The sequence below is a fragment of the Eleutherodactylus coqui genome, chromosome 1, assembly GCF_035609145.1.
Source record: "Eleutherodactylus coqui strain aEleCoq1 chromosome 1, aEleCoq1.hap1, whole genome shotgun sequence".
Taxonomy (NCBI): Eukaryota; Metazoa; Chordata; class Amphibia; order Anura; family Eleutherodactylidae; genus Eleutherodactylus; species Eleutherodactylus coqui.
Genome location: NC_089837.1, coordinates 101,907,039 through 101,918,540, shown reverse-complemented (window position 1 = coordinate 101,918,540; position 11,502 = coordinate 101,907,039). Strand labels below are relative to the sequence as shown.

General features: G+C 44.9%; 1 protein-coding gene across 1 annotated transcript; it reads left to right on the top strand.

Annotated features, from left to right (window-relative positions):
• Positions 1 to 9,729: 9,729 nt before the first annotated feature.
• Positions 9,730 to 11,299, top strand: LOC136624980 (rab-like protein 3). Its single transcript, XM_066598932.1, has 2 exons — positions 9,730 to 9,771; positions 10,676 to 11,299. Exons 1-2 carry the CDS (start codon positions 9,730 to 9,732, stop codon positions 11,297 to 11,299), a joined length of 666 nt encoding a protein of 221 aa, XP_066455029.1.
• Positions 11,300 to 11,502: the final 203 nt, after the last annotated feature.

Here is an 11,502-nt window from a genome sequence, read left to right as displayed (position 1 = left end):
TTGGGGAATACTGTATAGATGGGTTTTCCAATTAGGACAACCTCTACAGGGGTGCTTTCCTGTAGATGAATTGGAAACCAGGAAGAAAATAGGTGGCAGGAACATCAACAATCTCCGTTACGTGGATGACACAACTCTGTTGCAGAAACAGAAGCAGCTGATATGTAAGATTAAAAGTGAAAGTGAAAAATTGGCCACTACCTGAATTTAAAGAAGACTAAAATTATGACAACTGCAAAAAAATTCCAAATCCAAATAAAAATTGACAACAAGGCCATAGAATGCGTACGAGACTTCATCTTCTTTGGCTCAAAAATTGACCAGGCTGGAGAATCTATGCCAGAGATAAAATGTAGGATAGCATTGGGGAGAAGCGTGATGCTAAACATGGACAAAATCTGGAAAAGTAGGGATATCGGCATAGCAACTAAACACAGGATAGTGCAAACCATTGTGTTCCCCATAGCCAAGTATGGATGTGAAAGCTGGACTGTGAAAAAGCTGATAGATGGAGGATTGATGCGCTCAAGCTGTGGTACTGGAGAAAGCTGCTGCGTATGCCCTGGATGGCGAGAGTAACAAACAGAGAAGTCCTGAATCGTATAAGACTCAATAGATCACTGGAGGGCAAGATGACTGGGCTCAGGCTCCTGGAGGACAAGATGGCCCGGCTCATGCATTTTGGCCACATAATGCGAACAGAATAACAAGAAAAGTCTATACTGCTTGGACAGATCAATGACAGAAGAAGACCCAGCTTTTCTGACTACCTGATGCACATTGTGTATTAGTATGTATTGGTAGTCTACGACCCTACATGCTTGTCCTACTGGCCAACGCTGCTCACATGGGCAACACCGGCCAATCAAGGCAGGTGAAGCGTCTTAGACTAATGATGCATACTAATGTGTCGTGCTGCCACAAAGCACTAATTTTATTATTATTACTTGTGGCTGGCAATTGATTGGGATTTGTTTTGTTCGGACGCCAGTGTCCTTGGGCACAATTTGCAGTTGTGAGTGGTGAGGTGTGGAATAATACATGGAGCCAGATATTTTGCTTAAATTGTTGTAAAACTGGTATTATTAAATAAGGCAGTTACTCCCGATTTCTCAGATTTCTCTTGTTTCTCTCTTTCTCTCTCTGTCACGGTTGATCTCTGTCTCTTTTCATTTCTCTCTCCTGCCTGGCATTTTCTTTTCTCCTGTTGGGCGCTTCTTTTTTCTGGCACCCTCTCTGCCTGGTGCTCCTCTTCTTGGCGCTCCTCTGCCTATCACCCCTCTTTTCTCACTACTCTTGACTATCTTTACTTATTGCTTAAACGTATCCTGCCTCTACTCGCTGGCACTTGCTTTGCCTGGTGTGTCTCACTCTGGCTCCTGCGACCATGGTCTGACTATTTATCATCTCTGTCACCTGATCAGTTTGTCTGGAGCCAATCACAAACTATCTGCCTACCTGCCTCACCTGAGTCTCTATGCATTTTTTTTGTCTTGTGCAGCTGGATAAAAACGTCCTAACTGGTTGCTAGGTTACCTGCATCCCTTGTGTAAACTGACTCAGATTAACCCTGGTATAGTACTGGTCCCCATAGCTAAACAGTGCTATATAGTGCCTATTTTCAGGCCACTACAAATGCATGGAGTGCCTCAGCTAGTCAGGAAACTGATGTGGCCATCCTTGTTTGTCCAGGATTAGAGGGTCGCTTTAACCCCTTCATGACATGGCCTATTTTGGGCTTAAGGACGCAACAATTTTTGGCGGATTTTCTTCTCCGTTTATCAAAAGCCATAACTTTTTTTATTTTTCCGTCGACGTGGCCGTATAAGAGCTTGTTTTTTGCGTGGCGAACTGTAGTTTTTATCGGCGTCATTTTTGGGTACATTAACTATATTGTAAAACTTTTATTATTTTTTTTATGATAGCAGGAAGAGAAAACGCATCAATTCTGCCCTAGATTTTTTTTTTTTTACAGCGTTAATCATGCAGCATAAATGAGACATTCCATTTTTTCTGCGGGTCGGTACGGTTACAACGATACCAAAATTCTTACATTTTTTTAAATTTTTTTCCACTTTTCTGCAATAAAAACCCTTTTTTTGGAAATCTTTTTTTTTTTCTAAAACGCTGCATTCAAAGTCCTGTAACTTTTTTATTTTTTGATGTACGGAGCTCTGTGAAGGCTTATTTTTTGCGAGACGAGCTGTAGTTTTTATTGCTACCATTTTGGGGTACATATGGCTTTTTTGATCACTTTTATTGCGTTTTTAGTGAGGCAAAATGCTAAAAATTAGCATTTTGCCTCAGTTTTTTAGCGTTTTTTTGCGTTTTTTTCCATGCACAGTCAAAAGCATATGCATCTTATTGTATACATCGTTACGGACGCGACAATACCAAATATGTGGGGTTTTATTTTTTTTTTACCTTTTTTTATGCTAATCTGACAAAAAGCATAAAAAAATGTTTTTTTTTACTTTTTTTACTTTTTTTAATTCATTTTTTTTATCTTTGCTTTTTTTACACTGTTTGTGTCACCTTGGGGGACTTTGACCACTGCCCTGATGATCGCTGTCATAAGGCATGGCAGAGCTACTGCTCTGCCATGCCTTATCGCTTATACAGCGATCACAGGCATAGGTACTACAGGACGCCAGTGTCTGGCGTCCTCTTACCATGGCGACAGGCCAGGCTCTCGCGATAACATCGCGAGAGCCGGCCGGAGAAACAGAGGGAGTCCGCTCCCTCTGTGAACTCTTTCCCTGCCGCGATCTAATTAGATCGCGGCAGGGAAGGGGTTAACAGCGGGGGGTGCATCTCCGATGTCCCCCCGCTGTTGCAGCGGGACGCCGGCTATGACTGACTGTGATCACATATGATCCCGCGCTATCTCCAGGACGTAAGTTTACGTCCTGTTGCGGGAAGTACCCCGCTGCCAGGACGTAAACTTACGCCCTGCAGCGGGAATGGGTTAAACTCTACAATACTAGGGATATCCTAATATATCTTCTCCATGATGATTTCTTTATAAATGGTAGTGATTTGGAGTATAAGGGTACTTTCACATGTTGCAGGAAAACTCATCATGGACAAGTCTCACTTTAAAATCCCTATGTCTTGCTTTACAGATTTTGATGCAGATTTGCAAATGACAAAATCCATGGCAAATTTGCATCAAAAACCAAATATAAGATGTGGATTTTGCGTTGAAATTGTTCCTGCCACATGTGAAAGGATCCTAAAGGATTGCAGCCCAGGGGAGTTCACATTATTCACAAGCTGACATCCCAATAGCTTGGGTACAGAGGGGCCCTCCATTGTGAAAGCTCCTCTACTTTATGGATTCACAGAATTCATGCATAGTAAATGGCTCCTGTCAGTCGCTAGTACCCAAATTACTCCTGGTGATTCAGCCAAAATAAGTAGATAATGCAATTCTGTAATAGGTTACTTAAAGCAACTCCAAGGTGGAGCATCACTTTAAGATTATTGCAGATTCTAGTTTAGGATGGGAGAACATGGCCTAAAATATCCTACTTATTATGGCAACAAATATAACAAGCCTTTTTATAGTTATGCAGTTTACAACACGGCACATTTCTTTCTTGGCACAAGGCAATAAGTCTTCTTTGGATGGAAAAATCTAACTTGGTGAATCTTAATTAAATCACTTCTTTATAAATAAATTGGAGCATTCTGTTTTGTGATAAAAATGATGATATGTTTCTAACCAAAATGTATCTCCAGCTGAAAAACATCTCTTAGATAAGAGCTTTCCTTAACCCTGAGTCGACTGAAAAGCTAGTGCGTACTCTCATCTCGTATCAACTCGTACTGCTACATCCTTCTCTGTGGCCTCCCACCCAATGCTCTTGTGCCCCTCCAATCCATCCTCTACTCTGCTGCCCAATTTATCCATCGCTCCCCGTTACTCTCTTGCTCCTCCCTTCTGACAATCCCTTTACTGGCTGAATATTGTCCATAGAATCCAGTGCATGGTACTATCAATTACATACAAGGCTGTCTACAACCTGTTATACAATAGGCTGAACTAGATGCACATATGTCTTTGTTTCAGCCTTACACACTATGTTACTATATTACAATGTCCCCTTCTATACATCTCTGCTATCTCTAATATTCTGATACCTCCCTACACATAACTGTCAGTCTTCTCAAGACTGCCTCTTCTGCTGTTCCATGCATCTCCTATACCAGTGATGGCGAATCGTTTAGAGACCGAGTGCCCAAACTGCAACCCAAAACCCACTTATTTTTCACAAAGTGCCAACAGCTCAGGGGGCTTATCACAATGTATGATTTTTACCTCCATTGTTATAAAAAGGACAGGGCCGCTTCAAAATAGCGTGCAGATTTTGACTGCTTTTTGGATGCGGAAATGCTGTAGAATTTGCCACGGTAATTTCTACCACATTCAAACATACCCCAGCAGTAATGATGACCCCCATGGCGGCCCCAGTGGTAATAGTGACATCCCACAGCAGCCCCAATGGATAATAGTGACATCCCACAGCAGCCCCAGTGGTAATAATGGCACCCCACAGCGGCCCCAGTGGTAATAGTGAGATCCCACAGTGGCCCCCCGTGGTAATAGTGACATCCCTCAGTGGCCCTAGCGGTAATAGTGACATCGCACAGATGCAGTAGTAATAATGACATCCCATAGTGGCCTCAGTAGTAATAGTGACATTCCACAGTGGCCCGAGCAGTAATAGTGACATTCCACAGTGGCCCTAGCGGTAATAGTGACATCCCACAGCGGCCCCAGTAGTAATAGTGACATTCCACAGTGGTCCCAGCAGTAATAGTAAAATTCCACAGTGGGCCTACCGGTAATAGTGACACCCCATAGCAGCCCCCAGTAGTAATAGTGACATCCCACAGCGGCCCCCAGTAGTAATAGTGACATCCCACAGTGGCCCAGGGGTAATAATGACATTCCACAGTGGCCCCAGTAGTAATAGTGACATCCCACAGAGGCCCTCAGTAGTAATAGTGACATCCCACAGTGGCCCCAGTAGTAATTGACACCCCACAGCAGCCCCCGGTAGTAATAGTGATATCCCACAGCAGCCCCCAGTTGTAATAGTGACATCCCACAGCGGCCCCAGTGGTAATAGTGACATCCCACAGTGGCCCAGCGGTCATAGTGACATTCCACAGTGGCCCCACTAGTAATAGTGACATCCCACAGAGGCCCTAAGTAGTAATAGTGACATCCCACAGTGGCCCCAGTAGTAACAGTGACACCCTACAGCAGCCCCCAGTAGTAATAGTGATATCCCACAGCAGCCCCCAGTAGTAATAGTGACATTCCACAGAGGCCCACTCATGGAAGCGCCGCTGCTCCTCTGCTCGGCGCTGCTGGCAGCGCTGATCCTAGGTGCACACTGTGACATCAGTCTGCTGCCAGACGCCTCCTCCCCCTGCTCTCACGGAGCCTAAAAGGAGACATCAGGGGATGGGGGACTGAAGTCACAGTGTGCGCCAGGATCAGCGCAGCTGAGTTAATACTGGCAGGGAGCCGCACCCCCTGTTGGTATTCACTGCCATGATGAGCGTCTGATGGCGGCGTGTTCCAGCAGGGAGGGCTCTACACGCCGCCTCTGGCACGTGTGCGATAGGTTCGCAACCACTGCTGTATGATAACACCATGCCACAAAGAAGACTAATAAAGTGTACATGTGAATGTACTTTTATCTGCACAATAAGCAGTTTTATTATACACATTGTAACAGTATACAACTTTCTACTTCTCTCTCCCTTACAAGTTTATAATCTATATTCTAATCTCTGCTGATTGGAAACTACATGCTAAAACCAATGAAAAGCTGACTGTATGTTGCTTACAGCTTCTCTTCTGTCCCCAATCACTTCATTGTTTGTTGATAAAGGGGTTTTCCAGGCCATAACTATTGATAACATCCTCAGGATAGGCCATCAATAGTTAATCAGAGAGGATCTGCCACTCAGAATCCCCACAGATCAGCTGATTGAAGTGACAGCAGTACTCAGGTGAGAACCATGTCACTTCAGTCCCTACCAGGCACAGCACTGTACATTGCATAGTGGCTGTGCCTGGTATTGCAGCTCAGTCCCATTCACCTGATTGGGACTGAGCTGCTCTCGGCCATGTGACGGATTGAAGTGATATCATAGGCCCGAGAAGAGGCCACAGGACCAAGTTTCGCAACCTCTTCAATCAACTGATCGATAGGAATCCTAAGCAGACGACCCCAGTCGATCAATTATCGATGACCTATCCTGAGGATAGGTCATCAATAGTGTAGTCCCAGAAAACCCCTTTAGTTTCTCAATGACACAGGACACAAGTTTTTGTCATGGGGGGCATGGTACTTATAGCAGCAGGGTATACACTTACATCTTGTGCTTAAAATGTTGCCACGGTGGCAATCATGGTGAAACTGTAGTGATGGCTGCTAACGTAGTTAGCAGCCAATCAGTAATTGTGGGAGCGGCTTACACAATTATTGTGTCTTAGTCAGACTCAGCTACGGTAGTAAGGATGACCCCACTTTTCTGGCATTATCCTCTTCATCAAGTGAGTCTGAACTGGTGACCAATGCCACGTCAGAGGATCCCAATTCATCTGATGCTTAGTAGATTACCACAGAAAATTTCAGACCCTAGATCCCTGATTCTACTGGAAACTTAGGGGTACAATTTAATACAGCGGGGTGCAGAGGGAGTGGACTTTTTAAGTTTTTTTTTGGATGATTTTATTTCTGACATTGTTACCCAGACCAATTTATGTGCCCAGAATTTCAGCCAAGAAAAACCCGACTCCAGTTAGGCAAAATCCTACAAGTTGACCCCTGTGGATGTATCAGAAATCACAAAATTTGGGGGCATTGCATTATTTATAGGGGTTCCAAAGAAGCCGAACGTTAGGGCCTATTGGAGCAGGGATATCTTATACTGCACCCCAATGAAGGGAGTAGCACCAAATATGCCCCCCCCCCACCTCCTGGGAATTGCAGGAAAAATCATATGGGAATTGGTGCCCCCACTGCTGGACCAGAGTTATCAGCTGTACCTGGATAATTTTTACACCAGTGTTCACCTAATCCAGAGCTTTGCTTCCAGAAAAACTGTGACATGTGGAACTATTATAAATAAACAGAAAAGCCCCCGTAAGTCACTGCTTGGGCAAAGTCTAAGGAAGTGTGAGAACAGGGTAGTATGTAGCAACAACGTATTATGTGCCAAGTATAAGGACAAGTGGGATGTCCTGATATTGAGCACAACGCACACCCATAGCACCACCCCCTTGTCCAGTACCAGTGACCAGTATAGAGACCCCAGACTGAGCCCTTGACTACAATAGGTACATGGGAGGAGTTGACCTGCTGATCAAGTACTAATTCCTGTGGAACATCTAAAGGGCTAAAAAAAATTCTAAATGCTGTTTTGAATACTTTGAGGGGTGCAGTTTTTAAAATTGGGCGATTTAAAATTGGGTTTCTGATATATAGATTCTTAAAATCCATTTAAGAACTGAAAGAGTCCTTAATAAATAAGCTTTTGAAATTTACTAGTAAGCACTCCTTCAGATGTTTGCTCAGATACACTTGCCGCAGCACTGCATATTTGCGCATGAACAAAGTTTGAAGAGCCACGTAATCAGACTGTTGCGCACATCTCAGCGCATATTACTGTAATATTTGCGCATGCAGGGTCAGTTCACACACCATTTCCGTGGAATTGATTGGCTATTAAAGCCTAATAAGGTCCAGCTGGCTTCTTTTCGGGCCTTTTGCGCAGTGTTTCACCCTTCCCCTTGCGTATTTGTGCATCTCCCATAGACTTCTATGGGGCCATAAATGTGCAAAATGCAGGAAGATAGAGAAAGTCCTATTTTTTTGTGCACACAGGAAACGCGCGCAAAACACGCTGATGAGAACGAATCCATAAAAATCAATCGGTTTTATTCTCTGTGTTTAGCGTGCACAGATTTTGCTTCTGAAAACAGAGCCGTGTGAAGGGGCCCTAAGGGCTTCTTCATGCTGCATATACGCAACTACGCTCGCCTCTACAGAGCGTGGCGGTGCATGAACATGGTAAAAATCTTTTTTTTAACTTGCAAACTCTGCGCTATTCCGTTTGAGTTTGAAAAAAAGGTTGGAATGTGGGTCCTGCGCTATCTTTCTCGCACATAGTATCTTTACTCAGGTGTAGCATTAACGCCTGAGAATACCGCTAGTGGAAACGACTTCATTGAAATAAATGGTTTTGTTTCATCTTGATACGCAGATGCATAACGGGACTAAATCACGCCCATCTGTTTAAGCCCTAACTGTGAAAAAGTACTGCTAAACTTCCATACTTTGTGGAGTCCGAAAAGAATAAAATAACACTTAAGCCCTTAGGACTCGGTCACACGAAAATCTGCACCTGCCAAAGAAAGAACATGTGGGAGGCAATGGACGTGGTCATGCGGATTTTCGTCCGCAATCGGTGCAGACGTTTTCCACGCGGTAATACATGCGGATCGCCACTAGTCTGACTGAGCCCTTAGTGACCAAGCCTGTTTACACATTAATGACCAGGCCAAATCCTGGAAATCTGACGTGTCACTTTAACATAGAATATCTCTGTAAAGGTTTTGCATATCCAAGTGATTCTGACATTGTTTTTTCACCACATGTTGTACTTCATTTAGGTGGTGAAAATAGTCCGATAGAATTTGTGTACATTCATTAAAAGCGCCAAAATTAGGAAAAATGTATAAAAATTGTCATTTTTTCACATTTTCAATTGTAATATATCAAATATGTGCCAAAATACTGTACAAGATATATATTTACATCTGTTTACTTTATTCTGGACGCACATTTGAAAAGCTTTCATTTTTTTTAACCAGATTTGAGCCCGGCCATGGCCCTGCATACGGCAGCGTACTGCACATAACTGCGTACTCACACAGGCAGTCATGCGCCGTACACCTTTATTTGTTTATATTTCCTGCGCCGATGCTTAGCGATGAGGCGGGTACCCGCAGCACCCGCAGCCTATATACAATGGAGCACAATAGTCTCTATGTCGCAGATATCCATGGTAAAATAGAACATACTGCGTTCTGTTTTCTGCGAGTGGATTACGTAATTCCGACCCGCTAAGTTGAGCGGAATTGTGCAATCCAATGCGATTGATCTGCGTATTACCGCTGATCAAACACATGCAGAATCTGCAATTTCTATCTGGTTATGTGAGACCGGCCTAATGGTAGATCACTACTTTTTTATCCCGTGACTGGGGACCGCTCAACCAGACCACCAGTCACTGCTCCAGGCACTCGGCGACCGTTGGTGGTCGTGAGCAAGGAGATTTAAAATCTCCCGGGCTCCCGTGAATGTGTCTGGAAAGGTCCATGGAGGATGATCGCATCTGGATTAAAATGCGGAAACCTCCGAAGGGATGTTTCATCTCCTCTCACCGATTGCTTCGGTGAGGGGAGATGAAACTTCAACTTCTTAAAAAACTTTTACGTGATCGCCATTATCCATTGAACAATGGCGATCACAAGACCAGTAACTACATACCGTGGCTCCCCGTGACATCTCCAGGCTCTCAGCTACCTTTGGCAGCCAGGAGCAGGGAGATTTTTAATTTCCCGGGCAATCCCTGACTTTTGCACATGCGTCCGCCATTATGCTGACGGGCGCATGCGGTGAAGCTGGGGTTAGGTCCATGGATAAAGATCCCATCGGGGAACAAATCCAGGGACCTTGGGTATGTAATTTCATCTCCCGTCATGGCTTAAGATCCGAAAGGGGCGATGAAACTTTAACTTTTTAAACTTTTTTTTTTACACTTTTATTTTCGATGGATAACGGTGATCATGTGACCGGGAACCGCATACAGCGGTCCCCGGTCACATCTCCCTGCACTCAGCTATCTTTGACAGACGGGTGCAGGGAGACTTTGAATTTGCCAGGCGACCCAGCATTCTGCGCCACATTGGCAAGCCCGCCGCAGGTCCCGATCTTCGAGGGTCATCATGGAGGACGGGGGAAGGGGGAGTATTTTCTCCTCCCTCATGGATTTGATCCATGAGGGGAGGGGAAACTTTAACTTTTTAAAACGTTTTTTTACTTTTCCGTGATCGCCGTTATCCAGTGGATGTGGTCCCCAGTGACTTATCCTGACTTCCGGCTATCGGTAAAATCTCCTACCTCCCGGCTACCTTCAGGAGCTGGGACCCAGGAGATTTCAAATTTGCCAGAGCTCCTGGCCTTCTGTGCATGCAACCACATCAGCGGGGGACAGCACGGAGGATGGGGGTGAGTAATCTCAGCTGCCTCCATGGATCCGATCCATGAGGTCAGCTGAATCTTTAGCTTTTTTAAAACTTTTTTTCACTTTATTGTGATCGGCGCTATCCAATGGATAGCGCCAATACCATTGCTGGGGGGGCTCCCCGGAGCATGGAATGACTGCTCCATGTTGTCAGCTACCTCAGGGCACCGACAGCATGGAGCTGTCACGTCCATAGCCCATGGGGCTTTAATCCCTGCAGGATGCATGTTTTTACGTCCTCAGGGATTAAAGCCTATTTAGGCAGGACATAAAAACACTATGGGCTGGTCACTAAGGGGTTAAAAATGATTGCAATAACTGGTGCTAGATAACTCAGGTATTGAAAAAATCGTCTTTGGTCCATTTGCTATGTCATGACCAAGTCCTGGGAAACCAATCATGGACAGTTGGCTGCTCGGTGGATGCCTGGCTGCATGAGTATCGGGAGAGGAACACGGGACGGGAGACATTTTATATTGAGTTGTGGCACGTTGGAGGGTTGGTGGGCAGTGCAAGCAGCATGAAAAGCACCAGAGCCGTGTTCTACAATGGTGTTAACGGTATTGTCCTCGTTCATGATCTCACAAACAAGAAGACATCTCAGAACCTGAACTGCTTGTCCTTAGAAGACCTGAATCGACATCTACTGCCAGCAGGGGTGCTGGTGACCAACAGGGACTATGACCGGGAGCAGTTTGCAAGCAACCAGATCCCTCTGCTGGTGATCGACACCAAACTAGATCAGATCCCAGAGGCAAAACAGAACGAGGCTCTGACCCGCACTGCGTTTTTGTCTAAGGACTTCAACTCAGAGGAGATAAATCTGGATTACAAATGCCCCCACTGGATGTCCGGCTTCATCATTGTGTCATATGTGATGCATCTTGAGTCCCAAACAACCTCTCCCAAACCAAAGATTGTGAAACAAATACACAGGACACTTTCATTGGTGTTTAATTGACAACATTTTATTTGAAATAACATATTTTTATTCAGAGTCTCAAATCTAAGATCAGACCAATTGCTATAAGAAGACACTGAAAATGGCGCACCTCCGACTCACGAAGAGTCATCGTCCAGCACTCAGGAGAGGAAAAACCCCCTGTGGAGGAAACCTCTGGGGAGCCATGGCTGGAGGACGGCCCTCCCTCCGGGCTTAGGGGG